Source organism: Rhea americana, unplaced genomic scaffold (assembly GCF_003343005.1).
Source record: "Rhea americana isolate MKP2758 unplaced genomic scaffold, rheAme1 scaffold_0, whole genome shotgun sequence".
Taxonomy (NCBI): Eukaryota; Metazoa; Chordata; class Aves; order Rheiformes; family Rheidae; genus Rhea; species Rhea americana.
The window spans coordinates 16,369,742-16,395,245 of NW_028185037.1; the positions used below are offsets into that span (position 1 = coordinate 16,369,742).

The 25,504-nt window shown below is 34.9% G+C and overlaps 1 protein-coding gene across 6 annotated transcripts in view; it reads left to right on the plus strand.

Annotated features, from left to right (window-relative positions):
* The window catches only part of EFR3A (EFR3 homolog A), a 72,602-nt gene that overhangs the window by 40,286 nt on the left and 6,812 nt on the right, over nt 1-25,504 (plus strand). For all 6 annotated transcript variants that reach the window (XM_085318527.1, XM_085318300.1, XM_085318449.1 and 3 more), the window contains 11 exons: nt 4,886-4,964; nt 6,524-6,659; nt 7,663-7,827; nt 9,126-9,240; nt 9,884-9,935; nt 12,988-13,160; nt 13,629-13,704; nt 16,643-16,804; nt 18,745-18,876; nt 19,636-19,703; nt 20,259-20,386. In XM_085318527.1, the coding sequence (XP_085174653.1) occupies nt 4,886-4,964; nt 6,524-6,659; nt 7,663-7,827; nt 9,126-9,240; nt 9,884-9,935; nt 12,988-13,160; nt 13,629-13,704; nt 16,643-16,804; nt 18,745-18,876; nt 19,636-19,703; nt 20,259-20,386 (1,286 nt within the window). The remainder of the gene's footprint in view (nt 1-4,885; nt 4,965-6,523; nt 6,660-7,662; nt 7,828-9,125; nt 9,241-9,883; nt 9,936-12,987; nt 13,161-13,628; nt 13,705-16,642; nt 16,805-18,744; nt 18,877-19,635; nt 19,704-20,258; nt 20,387-25,504) is intronic.

Consider the following 25,504-nt stretch of genomic DNA (forward strand, 5'->3'; position numbering starts at 1 on the left):
AATGAAATCTGACAGATCAGTCTAGCAAACTGCTTAGTGAAAGTCACATGGTTTGAAAAGATTATTGTGTGTCAACAGTCTGTTGAATATAAACAACTGTATATACTCCATTCATTTCTCCGTATTTCTATTCTTATGAGTTACTACACAAATTGTGTAAGATTTTTCTGATAGTAGCAAAAGATTGGTRTTTAGAATTCTTTCAAACCATGGTATATGAAAAGACTTTTTTTTGGTATGTATTTCTGTTGCTTTCTAAATAAGGAATTGTGCAATCCAGATGTACTGAACTCTACATGGCAATGTATTCTGTAAACACTCCCTTTACTCAGAGGACAGCATTCCTGTAACCTTACCTTATCTTCACACAGTCTAATAGTTTTGACTCTGATTCATTTTTATTTAGTTAAATTCTGAATGTGCTAACTTTTTGTTTTAAGCACTCTCAAATACCTCTGCTCTTGATTTCTAGGCTCAACTCCAAATTCTTTCCAGTGTTTTTTTGAATACATGTATAATACGTGATACATGAATAAATGTAACATAAATCTGCATATGACTCTTGGTAGTATCACTAGTATTGCAAGAATGAGCAGCATGCACTGCTTCAAACGAAACTTTAAAATGTGTATCTTACAGAAACTGGTTTATTATGTGACTACAAATGATGCTACTTTGACATCATTTACAGCTGCATTGCCAAAGGAGAACAGACTGGATTGGAGCTTGAGGAGTGTCACTGCAAAAATTTTAACCTAACTAGATAACCTTCTTTCTTTCAATTTTCGTACCAGACTTTCTGAATGCTTGTGTTTAATGCTTCACTTGTTAATTCGTTTTACTATTAGTATGTTGACAAGGGCTTTCATTTATTACTGTGTTAAGCTCTCAGATGCAAGCTTGCACTCCTGTYTTATTGCCCTAATATTATGATCTGTTTTCCAATAGGCAAATTGAAAATAATTTTTCTCACACTTGTAGATTTGTACACCAACTGTACACTGGAAACACTTAGTATCTTAATGCAAAAAGATTTTGTAACTGAAAAAAATAACTCTTTCAGTAATTTCATTCTGTCATTTGCTGCACTTGAGTAATCCTGCCTGAATGTTGTTTTTCTGTTTATATATTGGCATGTGGCTGGCATCAGTCTGTCTGTGATTCCATACTTCTGAACCTGCAAAAATAAACATAATAGGAATGTCAAATTGGTATTTCTTGTGTGGCTACTAAAACCATGCAAAAGATCTGGAATTCCTTCACCTTTGGAAAGAGTTGAACGTGCAGGAAGTATTTTTAAAAACTATATTAACAAGCAGTGCAGTGAAAGCAGGAGAGTGTCTGTGAACGTGTATTCAAAARTAAAATAAAGTTGCTGAAAAATGCTTTCTGTAGAGAGCAGGAGTTCTTCCTCTGTGCTGTGACTCKGGAACTGAATGACGGCAGAAGCCAGGTTTGTGAAAGTCAGTGCCAAAAGGCCTCGAAGGCTGAAAGCTTAGGTTGCTTTTTTGTGCAGTTTACCAATTCAGATCTGGATAATACTGTATTTATCTCCAGTCTTCTGGGTTTTTTTTTACAGAGGCTTCGTCTACAATTTTACACATTCAAGCTTGCTTCTCAGGCATAGTTCTGGGGGTTTTTGGTTGTAGCCTTTTTGTTTCTTTTGGTTTGGTTCTTTAACTCTTTAGCTCTTTAACTAGTCTTCCTCATATGTAATGAAGCCTTTTCAGCATTTCAGGAGGGCTAGTCCATAAAGAAAACATTTCTTGCTAATGTGGTGTTTTGCCTTTCTGATCAAACCTCATTTCTGCTTTCTGGTCATCAGTATTAATTTATCCTTTTCCACAGTAAGGATTGCTTGCGTATGTGACCTAATGTGAGAGAACTGAGGGACCATTACTGGCTCTCACTCCATAAAACTGTAATGTGCACCAGTGGTTCCTACAGTTGCTTTTAATTTGAAAAACCTAACSGCAGCATTTGTTACGTATGTACGTAAGGCCTTAATGGAAGGCAGTCTACCAACCCCAACGTTTCCCAAGACTATGAAAGATGCTTTTTAAAAATAAGTAAATTTTTTTCTGTGCCAGAAGAGACCTGCAATTGTTGTGGATTGGAAAAGAGTTACCTTGATGTAATGTTTGAACCAGTGTTTTCCATACCTAATCCCTGGAGTCTGGAATGTCTGTCTGTGAAAGATGGGCAGCTGGAAGTGCTGATGTGAGCTTGAAGAGACTGTTCTTAAGCACCTGTAGCCTGTGAAATGGAGGCACATTGCTGTGTTGTGCAGATCACACTGTAAGGTTTACAGGTTATAGCAGCCTCAGGCAGAACCACAGCTCACRCATGAATCTCAAGTAACTGAGACCATTTCTTTCTTCAAGTTTTTTCATAAGGCTGGCTAATCAAATGCCCTTTCCTGCATAAAGCTGGACTGTACTCTAKGGTAGTCACCTTTCAAAAGCTACATGCAACTTTCACCCATAAAACACTGCTTCAGTGTGTGTCATTTGCTAATTCAGCGTTAAAAAGCTTTATTAGAGAATAATCTCTATAAAAATAACCGTAGGACTGGAAAAAAAAATTTGCGTAAGATACGACTTGATTTAAATAAATAAATGCACCATGCTGGAAATAGAATATAGTGCCTTTCACATTTAAAAAAAAAAAAAAAAAAAACATTGAATACACTACCTGGATTATGACAGGTAAAATATATGGCCTACAACAATCTGCTACTATATTTTTTACTCTTTTTAAGAAAAATTCTACTACAAAAAGCATACTTATGTTTGAGACAACAGTTGCACACTGAGCTGTTACACATAACATTAACTAAGGCTATCACCTTTCCATCAGTTCAGCTACCTGAAGCAGCTTTCTTTGGCTTTCTGAAGAAAGAAAACTGTATTTCTTGTTTTGAGAGGAAAGGACTTTCAAAATCTTCGACTGTAGTTGACAGTAATCTGTTTGAGGAGSTGTCTAGAGGAACAGAGAACACGTTAGCCAATCCTTTAATCTTTCAGGCTTCAGTCTGGAGCAGATAGTGGAGAGTAGTAGGGTTTTGTATCTGATAAGACAAAATGAAAATAGGTTAGTTAAAATAAGTTATCATGAAAAGAAATGATGTATTTTACTGGAATGRTAATAGGGAGAAATAAATGAGTGCATATATTGTGAGCTGCTAAGTCTTGAAGGATTTGAAGAGGTAATTTTGTTCATCATCCTGCCCTAAGGAAGGATTAAATATCCCGGTGTGTTTGAAATGTGCACAAGAAATGCAGCTATCCCCAAGAGATAGTCCAATTTAATAGCTAGTAATGCAAATATTGTTGCTTTATTGGCAGATGAACTTACGCATGTGATGTTCCTGAAAATCTTGCTGCAGTAAGGGTCTGTCTTAAGAGGATGCAATATGTCAAAATGGCAGTACACTTTCTTAGCTCTGCAATGGACTACAAGATAATTTAGGGGAGAAGAGAGGGTAGTTTTATGCCAGCTGGTTTAATCAACCTTGAAAGAGAACTGTGTACTCTGCTGGATCGCTAGACTGGTACCAGCTGGCCAGTAAGTTAATTAAGACCTCTAGACTCTAGGCAAGTAAGGTAAAGAACCCTTTCAATTCTGGAGTGTTTGAATGTTGACTACTTTTACATGTCTGCTTTCGAGTCTGTAATTCTGAACCATYTTTAGATGTTCATTGTGTTTTCAGGGGGAAGGTCAGATTGAAAGTTATTCTGTAGGTGAGTTACCAGTTTACAAAGTATCTGAATTCAGTCACCATAAGAAAAAATACRTATATTCTTCTTAAACCATTCTTATTAATAGACAGCTCAAATCACACTTTTTTCTCTTTTTAAAATACATGTATCTTTATCATATTTCTTCTAAATGCTCAGTTCTCCACTTTGGAAAATTTGAACTGTGCCCTATTCATAGCTTTCAGAATGGTACTTAAGCAATATTTCTTCTCTTCTTTGCATGAAAATATGATAAAGGTTTTAATCAATGGTTCCTGTCAATGATGATATAATTTAAGAGGTATTTATTGTTCTATTTTGATGTTTCTTACACAAAGTGTTGTAAGGTAAATGAAATGCTTTAGGACAGTGTGGGGAGACTACAAAGAGTAGCTGCTTTAACTTGTTTGTTCTTTCTTTTACTTTTTTTTTTTTTTTTTTTTTCATGGAACCATTGTAAAAATGAAAATAGTTTTCAAAGTCTCTGTTCTGGGCATCGTATTCAACATTAATTGCTTTGTAGCTACTGGTTGAAAGAGTTTCTTTATCTTATTTAGAGAAAARTTTGTCAAAGTATAACAACTATCTACTCCAGTATGATTTTTATGTAAATGAACATGTAATGTCCCATCCATTTTTGTGTGCCCTTTGTTTGGAAGTAGTATATTCTAAACTACATGTCTTTGATATGAACAAATTCCTTAAATTCCKCAGTATAAAAGATCAGATTTGGTTAAGGGAATATCCGTAACTGGCAAATGTTTTGTAATAACATATTAACCGAAACATTTTTCTGAAGTGCTAGTCAGAGAATCACAGAATGGTTGATGTTGGAAGGGATCTCTGGAGAATACCTAGCCCACCTCTCCTGTTCAAGCAGGGTCACCCAGAGCATGTTAGACAGGGTTGCATCCAGGCGAGTTTTGAATATCTCCAGAGAAGGAGACTCCACAACTTCTCTGGGCAACCTGTGCCAGTTTTGTCACCTAGTCAGTAAGCTATGTGAGAAGCTGGAAGGTACAGCTACAAGCACTTCTAGAGTTAAAAGCRAAGAACTAATCCTTTTGAGGTGGATTTTGAGGAACATGCCATTTATTGGATCTYTTTGGTGTCATTGTTTTAAATCTCTTAATTTTTGGTTACAGACATTTAGACCATCATAGACTATGGGATCCCAATGAATTTGCTGTTTCCTGCTTCAAAATMATCATGTATTCTATACAGGTAGGTTTATTCTAGACTTGTTTTCCTCATGCATGTGTTCTGAATACATGAGACAGGGTTAAATGCTTACCTTGTGGTGATAATAGACTGTGGATGAAGTCAAACAACCCGGAAAGTCACTTCCCAGAATTTTTTTAAAGGGAAGCATACACTGCAACTTTTCAAGTATTAACTCTTTGTGAGCAGAAGTGTCTGATTTAATTTCGATTAATAGGTTTGAAGAAGGGAATAAAGATATTAAGAAATCCTCAGGAGAAGATAGTGTGGAGGTTCCTCAACAAGTCCCAGAACAAGAAGCAGGATAGCCRTGATGATCTGACCTTGTGACAGACCTAGAAATATCTTCTAGATTGCTTATGTTTCCAGCCCATGTGCTGTATTGGTTTTAGAACCCAACRTGCAGCTGTGTTATGCTAATTCGTTTTTTAACAGTAGGAAACAGTGTTGTCTGTAAACATCTTAAATCTTGGATTATATCAAGCACAAAACCCCAAAATACAAAATTATCACAGAATTCAAGCTCTAGATATGCATATTTATCTTAATACGTCCTGTTGCACATATCTTCCAGCTGAGATCCAGTATAGGTGTATGTAGAGTGATATTCAGGAGCATCCCTCAGAAATGAGATCTTCAGATTATAATATAGCTTTGGAAACAACATTTTAGTRCTTCTTAGTCATCAGATAGCAGATTAAAAGTTAAGAACTATTTAGAAAGAAAATTTAAACATAACAGAAAGCATCAGTGTGGCCTCCATGTTGAGGCAAATTTTGAATGCAGTGTACAGTCCTTGTTGCCACACTTCAGAAAAGAACTGGAAAATGAGTAGAGAAGAGTGACGAAAATTATTAAAGATTTCTGTATGAGGAAAAGTTAGAGGAGGATATAAGTCTTCAGCCAAAAGGAGATGGTGGAGGAAGATATGTGAAGGAAAGAAGTATATGAATTAATGAGATGTAGTAGGTGAGCAGAGAATTTTTTTTTTTTTTTTCTTTCCCTCAGCACTTACTAGTGCAAGGATTCTGGTCAGGTTCTAATAAGGCTTTTAAGCTTTGYTATTCAGGAATAAAATGAAACTAGGAGATGACAGTGTAAACAGGGTGTTACTCACATAGCGAAATAAAGCTATGGAAATCCTTGCTGCAAAACATTGTGAGTGCTGAAAGCATACATACTTCCAAAAAGTGGTAGGACAGGTTCATGGAAGAAAACTGAGTTTTTTCAGCTCATATGTCGTCAGWGTTTTTCAAAAACAGTTGAAGTCCTTGAATTGCAATTAGCTGAATTAAGTACTGTTCAATGTTTCCCCTATTATAGGCTTTACTAGATATTTTAATACTGCTTGCTTCTGTGTATAGGGCTAKATGGACCTGTATGGCTTCATTTATCCTGTGGTTCTTTTAATTCATGTTTAATCCTGTACTGATTGAAATTGAGACAAATTTGTGAATAAGAATATTATAAAATAGTATAACCGTCCTGAATTAGCTAGTCAATTTATGCTAAATAAAGTCATAGTTTTTTTAAAAAAACCTTTCTAATGTATTTTTTAATAGGCACAATATTCCCATCATGTAATACAAGAAATACTTGGACACCTTGATGTTCGTAAAAGGGATTCACCACGAGTCCGTGCTGGCATTATTCAGGTTCTTTTGGAAGCAGTTGCAATAGCTGCCAAAGGATCAATAGGTAAGTCATGTTAAATTAGTGGTATCAGGTTCAGATGGGTTTGTTTTCAGATTGAATGAAAGCAGGTATTTTGATTTTTATTATTATTACTTTGCATTACTTTGTTATTTTTTCTTCTTTGTGTTGATAAAGCATAATTGCAAATTGTTGAATACAATTAGTATGTATAYTTATATGAGTTTAACTTTATTAAGYTGCATGAAAATATTTAGGTGCATTCTTATAGCCTTGTGTAAGGCGAATTTCTGCTTTGTAAGAAGTCACAAAGCATAAGAACTGCATGTGACTAGAAAACAGTCAAGAAGACGACTACTGTGTGATACAGCTGCTATTAGATGACTAGTATTATGGGAGTCAAGAGTAGGATGAGGAAAACTGTGAAATTTTACCTCAGTAACATGACTAGTTTTATGTTCATGTGCTTACTTTGGTCTTTTCCTGAATGTTTTTGGTTTGCTTCATTAGCATAAATCTGAACCTATCCTTGCTATTTTTATACAAGACCTTATGTGTGTGAATAGACTTGTGGAGGCTTTTATCACATTATAAAAAGAGCTCATTATTTGATCCATTGTGTGGAACTAGATTTAATAGCAAACTCTGAAATAACTGGAACACAGTTGTAAATATCTGCAGTTGCACCCATTACTGATACTTAATTTCAGCAACCAGATATTTTGGGGGGGATGTAAAACTTGATAGTAATAAATATATTATCTTTATATCTTTATATATATATATATATATATAAAAAGATATGTTTGTTTATGTGTATTTATATAAAATTATAATTGCTGTTCCTCATTCCAAAATATTTCAGAAAAAATTCAGGATGTAGGATATTTCAAAAGTTTATCTTGACTATATCCTTCAAACAGTACATTTCACTTGTTCCTTTTAGTTTAATCTGATTTCTCCTGAAAAGGGATTGAAAAGTTGTGAGCTTTAATTTTCTTAAGGCATCTTTCACTTGACAGTTGCAATCATTATGTGCTGTTTCCAGGCCCAACAGTTCTGGAGGTTTTTAATACCTTATTGAAGCACTTGCGCATCAGCGTTGACTTTGAGCTGGGTGATAGGCGCAGTTCAGCTGGTAGTGCCACTCTCAGCACAAGCTCCAAGGAGAGTGATGAGAGGATTGTCCAGAATGCTATTATTCAAACAATTGGTGAGTAAGGAGAGTTACGCAGGYTCTCGCTTAAAATCCTTCCCCTGCCCCTCAGTGAGATGGTATTAAAATAGAGCTTGAGTTAAAAATGAATAATGGTGAGTGTGGGATCCCTAACTGTACTTCTAAATCCCAGGATTAGTTTGCGCGTTTGGCTTCTAAAAAGCTATTCTAGTTATTAACTGAACAGATATCTGAGAAGCTAGATGAAAATTAAAATGCCAGCGTTTTGTCAGTTATTATCTTCTTTATGCTGTATTTTTCATAAGCATGCTGATTATATTATAGTGTCCCKTGTAATCACTGCATATATTTGATATATCATTAATATTAGTCCTCTTATGAAAATCATATATCTGTCTCTATATAGAGACATATTTTGTAGGTGTTACTTGACAGCTTGTAGAAACCAATGTTAAACATAGCTACGGTGATGACACCTAATGGCCAATTGTGCTGCCATAACTTACTGCAGTTCTTTTAGGAGGCATAATATAGAATAGTAGCAACCATTTCTGTAAATGATTTCATTAAAATAGCCATCTTCTTTTCAAATTTTCTCACTATAGTAGTGTAGTGTGTTTGTGTGTGTGTTTTGCAGTATACTTAAAAATGTGTATTCCTTTACATTTCCCCTTTTTAAGTAGTTAAAATTTTATTAATTAAATGATAAATTTACTTGAATCTTTCTGGATCAATAGCAAAAATGTAGTAAACTATTTCTCACTATTATAGTAAAACTTCATTTAAATAAAAATGTATAAAAAAAATCAGTTAAAACTTTTTTATTACTTCAAACTGACTTAGAAATTATTGCTGTGCAAAGGCATAGTTGTAAGATAGTTATATATACTTGTGAAACTTTTGTTAGCACACCTTAATATTTAATGGTAACATGAGAGGTGAAAGCAAATAACAGCATTTTGTTCCCACAAGAAACATCTACAGTTCCTCACCACTTACAAGTTAAGAGATGTGACATATTTCAATTTCAAATGACATAATTACCCAAGGAAGATGAGAATAGAAGAAAGTGTTAGGGGTTGAAGAGGAAAGTRAGTACTGTGAAAAGACTGTGTCACTAAGCAGAAATGCTCATGTGGATTCTTGTATGGTACAGCCTGAAGCAGATCACAGTTTATTTCCAAAAATACAAGGTATCCAGATGGAATAGAAATTTTATTCTTAATCTCTGTTGATCTTGTAAGTATATTCCTAATGTTTATAAGGATTCTCTCATAGACAGTAGAGCCTGATATTTCTCTTTCCTTCTGTGCTTTCGATCCATTTTTGTTTAGGGTTTTTTGGAAGCAATCTCCCAGATTACCAGAGATCAGAGATCATGATGTTCATTATGGGAAAAGTACCTGTTTTGGGGATAACTTCGCAGTCATTGGATACAAGCCACCTTGGGTCTGTATGACTTCCTATATTTTTGAATTTCTAATTATAAACTTAATTTTTTCAAATCCTGTTAAATCAAGAAATGAAAAAAATTAAGAAAAACAGAATGCAAGTTCTCATTTACTAAGGTATTAAAAGCCACCCATAAGCAAGGCAAACAGTGTCAGCAGTATGAATTCAGTCTCCAAACAAGTCACTGATAGCATTCTAATCAAACGTTTTCTACTTATTTTGCTTAGTTTGCTGTCCACATCTACAATGTTTCTGAAATTATCTACTTAATGATCTACTAGTTTTATGACTTCTTAAATGTTTGTTTTCTGAACATGAAAGTTGAGCTATGTTTGTCAAATAGCTGCATAATTTACAAATTGTTTGGTTTTGCTTCAGTCTATACGTGATACGATCTTGCATTGCATATCTGAAAATTTAGTCTCTGCTACTCAAGACACTTGGATGATGCTTTTTCTGTAAGACGCTGAAACTTTGAGACTTAGTTATGGCACCTCATTTGGAGACGTATCTCCTGTGGTCATCCTGCATTGCCTTCCCATGGTAGCTGTATTCAGATGTCAAATAACTAGTCATTCTGGGGTAGAATAGTATTTTGAGATATGCGAAGAAACTAATTTCCAGCTTCTTCTGATTGTAGGGATTTGGGAACTAGGAGGATTCAGATCATGTTATTGAGGTCTTTACTTATGGTAAGCCTTCTTTTTTCAGTACATTAGGTTATAAACACACAGTGTTTCACTCTATATATTTATATATTTAAGTATACTGCTTCTGTATTATAAAACTAAACATACATTTATATTAAGTAGATCCTTAGCTCTACTGAATAAAATTCTACCAGCTTTTTAGTAACTACCTTACAAGCTATTCAGGAAATATTCTTCCATCTCTTACAGCATTACATTGTGTATAAGCTATAACTGAATGTACAGATCCAAAAAAAATGTCATAGAGTGAGTTGAGTTGACTAGTTTTGCAAGCAGTGGTAGCAATGTCAAAGTGAAATTACTTTTGTCTATGATGTTAAGAAAACTATGGCTCATACAATTGGTAACGTTTTTTTTATAGTGTAGAAATGAACGCACATCGCCAAGCCTAAAGTATCAGGTGTTTCCTTCGTAGCATTTCTCAGTTTCTTGTAAGGTATAGTTAAATGTTTTATCACAGATGCATTTTTTCAAAGCTTAACCTTCAAATTGTATTTCTGGAAAATACCAGGGACCTCTTTGCAGCGTTTTATGAATGACCAAAACAGTAAACGCTTCCCAGCTAGAAGAGGTTTGTGGTTCCCATGCTCATTTTCTGTAGCTATTACCAATACAAGAATGCACACATGCATAGAACTTTGAGGTACTATGCCCCAGCTAGGACTGAGAGTTTGGAGCATATACTTTAACCATATTTGGGAGGAGTCAGAGGCGTTTCAGTTGCTAATTCTTCCTACAGCACAGAGATGAACAATATCTGCAGGTGTTCTTATAGACTTCATACAGAGTTAAGTTCTACTAAATTCTCTCTTTTGTATTTGATGAAATTACCCTAGAGACTTAGTTCTGTCAACCTCTTCCTAAGGATTCAGTCTGAGAAACTATGTTTAGAATGCACTTGTCAGGAACTTCCTAAACTGCAATTTTAGCCCTCATATTGACACTCTTTGGTCCTGACAGTAATTTTAACAGATACAGATTATATTGCTTGTAGAAAAGACTCTTTAAGTAATGGTAATGTAACAACTTTGAGCATATGATAATTTACTTGTGCAGCCTTCCTTTGTCTTCATAGTGTGAACACGTTGTGATAGCTGGGTTGTTTTTTCCACAAGTGTCTGAATTTATCCGGTTAACAGGAGATACGTCCAGAACTTAATAGTAAAGCAGGCTGATGCGTGTAGGATTCTGGGCTATTTTGTTGCAGAATATGAAAACTCTTTAGTGCCTGAGGAAGGGGAAATTATATGAAGGGGTATGGTTTCATGACTAAAACTGTMGAATGCCTTTCTGGAAAATAAGTTTCTATCCCTGCTTGGCTGTGAAATTTCATTGGCAAATCAATAAAACCATTCTTTGCAGGTCAGAATGTGAAATCCTGAATTTTGAYTTGCAGTAGAGCTGAATCTTCACAGCTGCAATTTAATAATAGAAAACATGTTAGAAGAGACCTCAGGGGGTCATCTTGTACACTGTCCTCATTTAAGATGGATTAACTATACCTGGACTGTGAATGACTATTTATCTGGCCAGTGTCAAAAATTTCCATTGAAGTCAGTGAGAACTTTTCTTTTTTAATTATTTGGAGTGCTACATAGCCTGTAAGCAGGCTATGAGGGATTCGAGTTGTGCCTATAAAAGTAATTGAACGCTTTTGACTTTAAGTTTTCTTTTGGCTTCTCTTTTATGTAGAATCAAAATCCCTTCATTGCACGAAGATGTAAAAATGAATGTTTTCAAGCTTGTGAATTACTAAGATATTGCTAAATATTGCAGAAAAGATGTGGGAAGGAGGAAAGCTTTTATGATGGTACATAAAGTGTCATCTGCACACATAATAAAGAACTGAAAATTGCTGAATGCTGTATGTTCTGTGTACTGAACTGAACACTTATGTTTTTTTTTTTTATTTTAGAGAAAAGAATAATACTTGATAACGTAATCTGTTGTCACAGGTGGACAACTTGAAGTTGTTCAAGCAATTAAAATCYGACACTTCATTAAAAATATACACTTTTATTTGTAGGCTTACTATATGTAAAACTAGTGATTTTCTGTTTCAAAGAACATAATCAGATTCCTTCATATGGCATCGCTAATTCTTTTGTGCTCTTCTGCCATCCAGTTTACCACCTTCTGTATATTCAGTTGTGCTTTTAGGACTGGTGCTTGCACACAATTCACACGTAGAAGTTACAATAGTGTGGAAAATGCATAACGAAGACAGAATTATCATTCAAAGTCTTTGACAAACATATGATTGCATTTTATTATAACTCAATTTTGTATTATTTTGGACCCCTCATCCTCAATGGCTTGTATTTGGTAGTTTCTAAAATCTGTTTTCTTTTGGAGGTCATAATATTTTGGTAATCTGCCATTTAAAAGAAGTAACTTCTTATATATTTCTGCCTGCTGTAAATATTCACCTGATAATATTAAAAATGTCATGTTGAAGTAAACTCTTAAGTATCTACAATACTTATTTTTAAGAAATATAATTGAATGAAACAGATCAGTGTCAGTATTAGTTCAAAAACAAAAATACTTGCTGAGTGATGTTTTTCATTGTTTTGGGGTTTTGTGTTTAATTTATTTTCTCATGAGCATACCTGGTTACACATGAACGTACATGAACAGCTCAGAGATTAAACTAAGCTTGAAGTGGAAAATTATTTGTAGAAATTGTTACCTCTTCCAACTTTTTATGGGCTTCCACTCCCCCCATGAATATTCAGGAATAAAACTTCATGAGTAGTAGAACCACRTACCTACAAGAAAAATAAAGCTATGTTGGTAGTGGAGGGACCCTTAGAAAAGCCACTTAAAAATAAATGAGAGTTCATTTGACCATGCTTGTTAAAGGCTTTCCAAATTGATAATGAAGTTAGGAATTTTCAGAATTAATCCTGAACTTCCAATTATATTTACCTCCCAGATGCCACACAAAGCCCACTAAAAAGTGAATGGCAGCTGCAAGTAATTCTTATAGCGTAATGACAACACACATTAATATTACTTCAACAATGAACAGGTGACGGCAGGATACAAAGCAACAGCTATTACTAATGCACTTCCTGCCCCATTTCTGGACCCACTGTTGTCACCTTCACTCATGGAGGACTCGGAGTTAAGGCAACTGGTCTTGGAAATACTGCATAATCTCATTGATCGACATGACAACAGAGCAAAACTCAGAGGAATACGGTATTTTTTTGTTTGCTTTGGCTTAGTTGAAATTATAGTTTAATATCTGAATGCTAAGTAATACAGATTTTTAATATTCCTCYCAAATATTAAATGTTAATGTTCTGTGATAAATGCACAATTCCCTTAGTGCCATTTGTTGATGGAAAGAGTTTCATAGGTAAGCCTTAATGAATGATACATTAAAGGATTGTTCCAAATAGCTGCAAGTTTAACTGACTGTGTAACTGGTATCTGCTTTGTGGAAGACAGAATATAATATTTATGGGGATGTTGGGGCAAATCTGTGATTGTCATGATTGTAGTTATGGTTCCCTCTCTTCAGCTGAAATTTGAATGTCATTATTAAATATGAATAATTAAAGTGGAAATTACTTCAGGATTTTTTTGAACAGTTCATGCATTTCACATTTTCCTTTTCCTTTACAACCTCTTTTTGCTAAAATGACATCTTGATTTCTTTTGTAGAATAATACCGGATGTTTCTGATCTAAAAATAAAACGAGACAAAATTTCAAGGCAAGATGTGAGCTTCATGAAAAAGGTAAAAGAAAGAAAAAGTTAACTTTTCCATCTAGAAAGAAGATGAAGTAATTGAGCCAGTAGCTTTGCTTTTCTTCTGCAACTCTGTTATTGCAACATGTTGCCGGTATCATTATCAAGTATTTTTACTTAAATCTCAATTACTTAAATGTTGAGATACTCTAGGTACTTTGGAGATGGTTTTGTAGAATAAAATTTGCAGTTAGCGCTTTGGTGAAAATTGATGCATTCATGGAATTTGAACAGTGTATATCTAAATCATGATTCTGAAAGATCTCTCTAGAGCGTTTCATTTGTGCTCAATGTGATCTTTTCATACAGAGTTAATTCTCAGCCTTTTTTATAAAGGCTGACTTAAGGTATACACTCAATTTAGAGTAGTAGTCTTCTATGACATGTATTTCATTGTGTTTTCAGATCATTATTTAAAAGGCTTTTAAAATCTACTTAGTACAGTGTCTGAAGAAGTAAAGGTATCAGAGTTAACTTTGAAGAAAAAATTGTGCCTCATTTACAAGATTGTTTTTGCAATACATTGTGCCAATGGACTTCTAAATACATTTAATTCTGATTAAAATGTCTAAAGAAATTTTGTATTTAATGTTGCAGCTTCCTGACACAAATACATAGTAACTTCTCAGTTAAGCCTGAAGTATGTGAACATACGAAAATGCTTCAATTTATTTTGTCTGGCAGTTAAGGAAATACATTAAATCTGGAAGGTCCATGTTAAGTAATACCTGACTTTTTTTTAGAGGATGGTTATGTGGAGTGAATTACTTGACCTTACTTTCTACTTGGGAGGAATACCTATAATTTTTAATGTACTGTATTTCTTCTGAGAACTTCCTATTTTCTGACTATAGCCTATCTGTGTATTTGTAAACAGAAAATATAAGTTAAAGAAGTCAATACAAGGAGGTCTTAAAAATGTTTATCGTTGTGACCAGCCTGGGAAAAAATATTCCTTTCTCATGCTTGTCCTGTGCTGCTTTGCTTTTGTTTCCTTTTAGTTACAAAATTTAAAAATGCATGTCTTCAAAGAGCTAACTTTATTTAACGTTGTGTTTGTAAAAATCGGCAGAATTGCAATTTAACTTGTCCAGAAGCAAAAATGCTACATATAAAATAGTATACAAAATTGAGTTGCGCAGCTTTCTAGTAACATCGTGGGATATGTGTTCCTGCAAAGCTGGTACAGTTAATATTCTTTTCAATGTATTTAAACATAGTTTGGTTAATATCATGTATATAAAACACTAAAAAAATTGGCAATTATTTGTGATACKTCTTTTTACAAAGTGAATTAACTTTAATTTTAGCAATTTAATATCTAGAATCTAAAGCAGTTTGGAAGAGTTAATGAAAAATTTAATTGTGCTGAATTTTTAGTTTGCACTATCATTTCAAAAAGGATTGGAGAGGAGAGGTGTCTCTTAGTAGGTTCAGAAAAGATATATAGTCTTCGAGAAAACTACTAACCTTGTGGAATGACTTAATTCAGTRTTTATTTTTATGTGATACCATTTTTTAATGTATATTGTAGACCTAATTTTAGGCACCCAATTCAGATGTTAGCCTGTTCATCGCAGACTTCTTACATAATCAGAAGAGTGTGGAGAAGCACTTCCAAAAGCTYGTTAAGATCTGAATGCACTTCTAGGCTAGCTTTGTTTTATACGAGGAACCTGAGGTGACTGTGTATCAAACTTAGGCACTTTGGATACCTGAAATTAGGTGAAGTTCAGGCACTAAACTTTTCATCAGCGTCTACCTCTTCCAATGCAGTTTTTGCTCTCTATTATTTAAACTAACTAAAGATACTAATGGTAGCCAGTGTCTTACTAGGGAAGTGTCTAACTTCTTGCGTTTTGTAGTCTTCTTAGAAAGATACTGTGTGTTCTACAAAGTCCACATAATGCATTTATTTTCGTATCTGGGAACATTTCTTTATCAGTGTGGTGAATTATGTCATTACTTGTATTTTCCAAATGTGATGTGCCCAGTGTGCAGCTAACCTTTTACTATGCTTATTTCATAGTAGCTTTTGTGCTTTGCTAATAACTCCGTTTTCTCCTTTTTTTTTCTAAATATAACATTGGATATGTAACAGTTGGTCCCATATATTTAAAGAGCTATGATTTGATTTTAGAAATATGAAAAAGACTAATAGCATCTTTATGACTTATGTCATTATTTTATACTTGAAAAACAAATATTACAAATTAGTTTTATTTTACCTTCTAAAACTGAGCTGTGATTTTCTGAGTTTAAGCGTTAATCTTTATATCTTGAAAAATAATCATGTCAAGTAATGTAGGCTTGCATCCTGTACAGACTAAGTGTAGTGGGGAGGTACTGAGTACTGYCTTGCGTACAAAACCTGCTTCCTAACCTCTCTTTCTGTATTTATGTTTTTGTCTTGAAATAATTATTTCTACACAAAGATTTGGTTTAAACACAGTGTTACTTTGATCTGATTCTCTATTGAGTGAGAGAAGAAAAATTACTTTTGTATTACTTTTGTATTTGAGGGTCTTTCACACTACCAAAGTTTAGATTACTTATGTCCTTCACTGGAGCTAGTGCCTCCATATGTTCAGTGGTAAGCAAGCCTTGTTCATCTTCTAAAACTTCTAAAAATGTGCAATTTCCTGCATCATCTTGCCTGTCTCTGTACTTCTATATTAAAAACAAACAAACAAACAAAAAACCCCTATGTATTGTATTTAGAAGAAAGCTTCCTATTTGAAGTACCTGTCATGCTGTAAATCAGTGATCTTTCTAATTAATGATGTATATGTATATTTGTATTTTTGATTCTTTAACCAAAATGATCTGACATCAGTTAGCCCTACTTGAGGCTAGATGGCATTTAGATGTCCCGTCTAACCTAAGTTACTATGACTTATCTACTTATTTATTTATTTTTATTATAGCATGGTCAGCAGCTATACAGACACATCTACTTAGGCTCTAAAGAAGAAGACAACGTCCAAAAGAACTTTGAGCTTCTGTATACAACTCTAGCTCTTACCACAATTGAACTAGCCAATGAAGAAGTAGTAATTGACCTTATTCGATTAGCTGTTGCTTTGCAGGTATGATTCTTTAATAATTTATATTTACAAATAGAGTTGTGAATATTTTGTTTGTTTGCATTATCAGTCTTCAAATTGGGAATTACATAAATCAGACCTAATACGATTTTAAGGATGTGCAATAAGTACATAATATTTATTAGTAGGGAAGCCTTGACTGATTAGATTTGTTACTGAATCCTGCTGTATTCTCTAAATATAGAAGAGGCAAAAATCTGTTAAAACATTCCTGAGAATTACTGATACCTTGTCAGTCTGTTAATGAATGTATTCTTACTGTCTATGATCTTGATTCAGTATTTATTATAAAATATATAGAACAACATTATGGCTTCACCTTGGGAGAAAGCTTTTATATAATTGACTGATAAGAAACAGGCTTATTTAACCTCACCTATACTAAAATTCTGTGAGTGTATTGAGAGACTTTATTTCTTGACATTGCTAATACATGTTCAAACATATGTTTTATATTTGCACGCAGTTTTTGGAGAAGCTATAAAACTGAGTAGCTTTATCCATGTCAAAGTGGTATGAAAAATACTGCTGGTATGTGTCACAGAAATTTAATAAAACTGYGTCCTGTATTCTCAGTTCACTCTTGTACTGAAATTACTTATTCARGAAAATGGAGGGAATGATATGAGTTTAAATATAAGTCATGATTTTGTCATATAATGACATAAATCTCTAAGCTGACAAAAGAGAAGTGCAGATGATGCATCTCAAATGCTTCATCTCTTGTGTTCTGTCTCTGGAACGCTGGTAAGTTAATTCAAACTGTAAGACTATCAAATTTTATGGGGGAAAATAAATCTTATTACATACGTATGTAAAATGAAATGGTCTGTGGGGCATGGATTGAGATATCTAGGAAAGCTGATAATCAACTGCATCGCTAATCCTAACTCCTACACAGGAGAGTGAACAGAGTATATGAATAAATGGCTTTGTTCAAATCCTCAGCTTTAACAGTCTCAAGTTAGTTTTCTCATAAATGTAAAGAGCTAGTCCAAGTTCAGAAATGTTCTTTAGCTATCAAAGCTGGGAAATGTGTGGGAAAAAAAATAGCAGCATGAAGATAGATTTCAGGGATAGTTTCAATTTACTTTTTTTTTTTTATGACTGGTGCTAAATTCATAATTGAGAACCTAAATATGTGTATTAAACATCACTAGCTGCACAGGATCTTTGGAAGGCTTAAGAAACACTTATTTAGATATTTTTATTTGGAAGACTTTCCTATGTTTCTTTTATGAGGTTTGTCTGACATCTACATTGTAAAGTACTTTTCCTAAAACGTTACTTCTACAGAAGAGCAAATGTAGATGGTAGGAACTGGAAATACAAAAGCATCAAGTTGGTGTAGAAGGAAAAGTGACTAAAAAGGGATTCTGAACAGTCATCTTGACCATTATGTTGCCTTACTAGATTATCTTGGAGCAAATTGTCTTTCTCTGCTTCCTTATTTCTGAAAAAACACCTACCTACTACTGTGGAAATGTTAATAATAAGCATTAAGTACTGACCTTTATGGTTTAGTACTGAGGACTCACAACAGTGATGTTTTTTTGTTTAACTACTGTTTTTAACTTTCCTGAAAAATATTAATGAACAGAAGGTAAGCCATACAGAGATCTTAAGGGCCAGAGTCTATCAGTCATTACTGTGTACTCTTCCTATGAAATAAAATTTGAGTGGAGTAGATTTATTCCTCTCTTAGGGGTTGGAGCATTCAGACTCTCCAACTCTAGACCAATATCTACCTAATTCTGGAGCTAAACAACCATACCAAGATTGTATGATGAAAGTATTAAATGCCAGATAATACCAGATAGTCATCATGTATCAATTAATGTTATTACTCGTAATTACTACTACAGTATATGTAGAGGAGCCTGTTAACTTTGGAGTGTTTAATATTGTCCTTTACATTTCAGGACATTGCCATCATCAATGAGGATAATCTGCCAATGTTTAATCGTTGTGGTGTTATGGCATTGGTTGCAGCATATCTAAACTTTCTAAGTCAGATGATTGCTGTCCCTGCCTTTTGTCAGCATGTCAGCAAGGTAGTACATAATTAAGTAACTTCAGCTGCTTAGTAAAGTATGTCTTAGTGCAAAATAAGTAAATTACTTTTGCTAAGTAATTGCTTGTGTTCTGTGACTTCGTGAGTTAATGAGGAACATGATGGTAAAATAATATAACTAACAAAATTATGTATAACAAGTAAAATAGATGAAAATACTATAATTTCTTTTATTTCAAGTCTTTGTTTTGATTGCATAATTTGGATTTTATATTGTTTTTTGAGCAATTGCCTTTCCAGTTAGCTATAAATGGTACTTTCCTCAAAAAAATTAGTGTGAGTTTAAACATATTATGTATATCTTCACCCACCCCCTTATGTTAAGAATTGGCCTTTTGAATTTATGCCCACCAACACTACTGTTTGTCTTCTGTCTTTGATAGCATTACCTGCTGACTCTTAAACTTATCCACAGAATGTTCTTCTCTCACAGCATAGTAGCTTTACTTTGTTCGTGCTGCTGCATATATTGGACTCAATCCCCTTCTTGTATAAGACTTTCCAGCCTCACTGGCTTTGTAAAACAATTCCAATGTACACAAGACCATGAGAACTAGATTCTTAATTTAAAGGCTGAGTGCCACAATCATCTTCTCTGGTTAAAAGACATTATTAAAGGCCTCATTTGTGCTGAGGTGAATGTTAGTGAAGGATTTAATCTGCAGCAGAACTTTAAGCAGCTTATTAGTTGGAGGAAATAAGTATGGAGGCATTCATGCTACTTGTCTTSTTTTCTCAGGTCATTGAAACTAGAAGTTTGGAAGCACCTTATTTTCTACCAGAAACAATTTTCAAAGACAAATGCAAGTAAGTACAATTCAGTATGTTAATCAGTTAACACTGAATTACCTATCTTAGTATTAAAATTTATACATCTTTGAAATATGTTGTGTCTGTGAAATGCAGTATGGAGGTTTAATAGTGTACGAGATAGGAGAAGAAAACCAAGCATTAAAACAGATACAAAAAAATGTACTGTTTTTCAACCTTTTTCTATTGTAGTGAAAGCTGCTTGCATCTATGTCTCATGATGCTTGTTCTAAAGGTTATTTAAGCAAAATATATTTTACTTCTACTTTGCAGTTTTCTTTGTAAATCGCAGAGCCTGTTCTCTAAATAAATAGCAGAGTAGGTAAGGAATATATTTCATTCAGATAATCAAGATGCGTTAACTCAAAGTATTGCAGAGTGGTCTCACTTTAGGGTGTATATTCTTTCTTAAATAACTGAGCAAATTTTATTTTCATCAGAACATCACCATAGAGCCTTTTTCTTGTTACTTTGTAGACTTTGGAAGAATATTTCACTTCATAAAAAMAAACTCTATTGTTAGATAATAACCTTAAATATGTATTTTAACAGTCTTCCAAAATCCTTAGAGAAGCATGAAAAAAATTTATTTTTCCTCACAAACAAGATTGCGGAATCATTAGGTGGCAGCGGATACAGTGTGGAAAGATTGTCTGTTCCGTATGTACCCCAGGTAACAGGTAAGTGATGATTAGTGGCAAAACTGCTAAGCACCAGTTATTAGGAATGATTTCTTAATGTCTTGTCTCTCACCACATCAAATTATATTTCATTTCAGTACTTTGCAACAAARTTTTATCTTTGTAGGGTTTTTGTTTTTGTTTTTTTAATGATCTACTGGATTATTGTTAAGACAATTTCAACTTCATATGTCTTTTGCAACCCTGTCCCCTCTGCAATTCAGGAACCAGGGCAGAAAACTCTTGAGCCCGCTTAGACTCTTTCTGAAGAAGTCTTTGCTTTCTAAAGAATACTTAACAGGACACTAGTGATTATCACTATGTTTCTATATTAACTTGAGCTAGCAGATAAGACAATATTATAGAAGTCGGTACAATTTTAACTGACCACATAAAAAGGGTAGGGAGCACGTCCCATCCTGATCCACAAGTTCTTACCATCTAGTTTTATGCTGAGTTACTTGCCTTAGCCAAATTCTCAACGAGCAGGTGTTCGTTTAATTAAGAATGTTATGTTTACTTTCACTGGCTGTCTGTGCTAGCAAGATACATGTGAGGTAACACACTAAAGGTAAAGTATACCTGAGGAAGATTTGTAAGAGTTCTTGCTACCTATTATGAGTGTGCAAATAGTATGCGAGTGACTACCTAGTGTGTGACTGGGTTTTGTCCCTTTATTTTGAAAGACAGTTGAGCAACTTACTGAAAAATTGTTTAAAGAAATTGTTTTACTGTGTAGTTTGCAAATGTGCACAACTGATTGTTATTGTAGTGGACTTTGAACATCACTATCTGAAGCATAAGTCAAAATGAAAGTTCATTCCAGGAAAAAATGACTTTTATCCTTTGTAGATTGTTCATACAAACAAATGTGATACACATGAACAGTGAATATCAGATCTGTGGCTCTTGCAGTGCAATTCAAGGACATTGCAGCCTGCTCTCGAATAAATTTTCTTTGGATAGATGCTATAGGAGAGAATGAGTTCTGCAGAACAGCTGATCTGATTTTGCTCCAAGTACTAGCAGGCAACCTAGTAATATATTCTGAAACACAGCTGTAATGTCTATTCTCTGCTGCTGGGATGACTTCTAACAAGGGAAATGTTTCTGTTAATTATTTCGTCTGACATACGAAAAACATTTAGCACCATATATCTTTTGGATATATTTATTGGAGGAAGAAGTAGGTGCCAAATAAGGGAAGGTTTTCAAATTTTTATTGTCTTTGAGTAAATGAAAATTGAATGAGAAAGATGGTCTGGTTGAGATTTTGTGTGAAGAGTTAAGCTTCTAGAAAATGCTTTGTAGATAAAGGATCTTGCTAGAATTTTCTTGGATACCCTCATAAAAACTTGTCCTTACTCAGGAAGCTCTATAATGCATAAATTCTAACATGAGAGAGGTTAAGTAAATTTAGCTGCTAATATGCAATCAGCTGCTTAGTTGGGTGATGAGAAATGTTTGTATTTAATGCCAAGTGTTAGAGTACATGGGGAGAGGAAATGTTTTGTAAATAAACACATCTGAAAATGGTTTCAGAAAAATTAATCACTGATTCTGCTCAATATTGAGCTTCCAAAGTTTTCATTTGTCCAAATCAAGCAAATATTTTGGATTTCTGAAACTTTTCATTATGACTTGAATGAAATGTTTCATTCCTGCTGTTACATTGTAATGCTAGAATATAGTGTTCCAAAATATCTCAAAAACTTCAATAGAAGATAAATCAGCTTTTTAYATATTACTTTGAAAGTTGTAGTTGAATCCAAATTTCTCAAAAGAATTATTCCTAAACGTTAAGAATGTAATGTTTAACAATGACATACAGAGATAGAATTATGATCAGCTCTACTTTTCATATTAGGCTTTGGTAATCATATGGATGTTCTACATACTCGGAAGATGTTCATATATACAACATGTCATACCTTGTTCTCTTCATTATTTTTAGGGAGGGATTAGCTGATGTTTAAACGTATACTTAATTATATTTCTTTCATGTATTTTTTGTTTATTTGCATTTTTTTCAATTTAGCTCTATTTCCATCAAGCAAAAAATCTCATAAATGCAGACACAAGTCGAAAGGTAAAAAGCATTGTAGGTCGACCTGCTCTCCTGTTAGCTGTGGTGTGTGTGAATAGGATATGCCTGGTTGAACACATAGTGCTTTTAGAAGGCCTTTAGACAAGCAGGCCAGAAATTGTGTTGTACTTAGTTTCTCCTTTTGCTTTTGTTGTTTCATCTCCTTCCTGATATACTTGTAGCCGTGTCTGCAGCTGCAGGGTTTGCCTTCAGATTTACTCTTAATTTGGAATTCTAAAATCTGGCAGCTTCCTATTTTCATCCTCTGAACAGGTGATAGGTCCATAACTATGATTTTTGTGACAGTTCTGATTACAAAAAATGAAATTGTAATGAATTTTAATGAAGTTGCAGTGAAATTACAAGAACTTGATGGGAAGTTCCAAGAAACTGTCACCTGTTCACAGATGGTGAAATATCGTACTCTCTATCCATGGTAAATTCTAGAACTGAAGGTTTTCAATGAAATGTGAAGATGAGTAAATAAAATGCTAATCACTTTTTCCAGTTCTGTTTATTTCAACTTGTTATTCATTAATTCAATTTAGTTTTCACTTGTATTATATTAAGTTAAAAGATGATTTGCCCACACATTTCATATTTTAAGGTTTTCTCTTTAGTTTTTTTCCCTGTGGGGTCTCTCCAAGGAGTGTGATGTTGTAAATGCAGAATTTGAGCGTAGGATAGATTCTCTATTTGTGTAAACACAAAATAAATTTGTCTCTAGCTGCACAATTTGTTTATTTCCTCCTCCGCTGCCCTGACACACTACAGAGAATATTATTGGGGCAGGCTGTAAAATTTCCTATCCTTGAGGTAAATACAGTTCACAAACCAGTATCTGCATAGATGTGACTGTCAGTACAGTTCAGAATCTGGCTCAAAATTTTTCATGTCACACTCTTCAAAATAAACACACAAAAAATCTTTGGCTGCTTATTACTATATGATGAGGAAAACTTTCACCTGTCTAATGTGTGTGACCACCTCAACAAGTGAGACAGTTAATCATTATCTGTTAAAGAAGTTACTGTATTTACTTGCAGCAAAAATATTTGCTGTGCTAAACACTGTAGCTTTACTAACAGTCTGCTGTTCTGTGTGGTGTGCCCTTAGATTGAGCTATAAATCCATGCAGTGTTTTAGACGTGATATATAGTGAGGTCTGGAAGCACTGATTTCATGTTAGAACCAGGAGGAACCAACTTTAGACATAACCCAGCATCTTCAGGTGTAGATACTTTCATATCATTAAAAAATGAGAAAGAAAAAAAAGCTAGAGAAAAGCAGTCAAGAAGATAAAACAGTTAGTAATGAGGAAATTGGTCATYTTGGGAGAGTTGTTCTATTCACCTGTTTTCATGAAAGAGTCGACTTTGCCTCAGTTGAGTGACAGCAAATAAAAAGTGAAGTGTGGAACGTTTTGGTTGTGTGCAGGTTTTWAAAAAAAGAAACCCTTCAAATGGACAGCGTAATACTGTCATTTTAGAAAAGGTCATAAAGGTAATTAATCTCTCAACAGGTTTTCCAGGCCTGAAACAGTCTGTGAGGAAATGTGTTGTCATAACCAACATGGTAAAAAGGATGATGAATAGGGATTTAGTGCTTTGCTTACTCTGAGAGCTTGCTTCCTGTAAGATTTTTCTTTTTTTTTTGTCCTGTTACATTGCTCTGCCGATGTAAATCTTAAAGTAGAAACTAATGTTTTTGATTCATTCCAAATGGGTTAATGTCTGTATGGTTAAAATATGGTCTATGTTTAGAACATCATTAGAACAACATAAATACATTGACATACTAGATCATATTTTGGAGCTTATTTTTCAGGCCTACAGTTGTTATTTTGAAAAGGAAAACAAATGTTACTAGAAGCTGGATTGTGCTTTGGAAAGTAGTAGTCCTGATAAAATATGCTGACAGGCATTATAGAGGTAGTAAGACCAAAAATGACTTATCAATTATACTTAAATTGTTTGGAGTCTTATGATGTGTAATAATACAATTTTAGGAGTTAAAAATGTATGTTTATGTGGCAAACTTCTAGCTTTATTTCATTACTCAATATACTCCACTTATCTGTTGCAAGTTTACTTATTCAGGACAAATCAGTTTGCTATCTTCACTAAAAGTAAGGCATAAAATCTAGCTGGAAATGTACCTGACAGAAATAGTCTTTTGTAATCAAGTAACTCGCAAGTGCCTGAATTATACTCAGTGCATGGATGTTCATTGGCTGTTCTCTGTTGGAAAATTTTAGGGAGCTGCCAAATCCAGCAGGCCAATGGAGGCAAGGCCGCTGCAGCTCAGCACCCTCAGGTCCAGCCTGTAGCTGGTAGAGTYGCTCTTGCACACCCCAACACCCCCACGTCTCAGTCAACACCYGGCTCCTATGGTATTTCAAGGAGTTGGCCTGAACCCTCTGGTCCCTCCAATAGCCAACTYCTCCCRGTGCCTCCACCGAGACGCGTGCACAGACCTGGCTCCCAGGCCACTTCCCCTGCTCGCCGGCTGCTCCGGCTTGCTAATCAGTGGCAATGGCACGCTGCCATGCGTACCCTCGCTCGCCCGGGCTCTGGCACCCAGGCCCACGAGCCCCATGACCCGGGATCCCGCTCCGGCTGCAGGCACTCAGACCTCCCCGCACACCTGTGCACGCAGAACAGTCCCTCGCCCAGGAAAATAGCTGGAAATGGAGTTTAGTGAGAGGACAGGACAGACGGCGCTGACGAGGCGCAGGGCACGGCCAGGCAAGGCCCGGCCCGGCAGCCTGGGTACACCCACGGGGCCCCTTAGCCCTTCATCCCTCTCTTTTCTCGTGCTTGTTTCTCCTCAAGCCACCTCGGTTCCTGCCTCTCTCCGTGTTTGGTCCGTGCCCTGAGCATCCCATAACAAGTCTTGTGCAGTCCCCGAAMGCTGTTCCTTAGCATCCCACGATGCGCCCCGAACCCCTCAGCAGTACCCCTCGGTCTGCGAGGTGACGGGGAGCCRCYGCCGTGACTCACCGGCRGTGTCCCCGGTCCAGGGGCTGACGC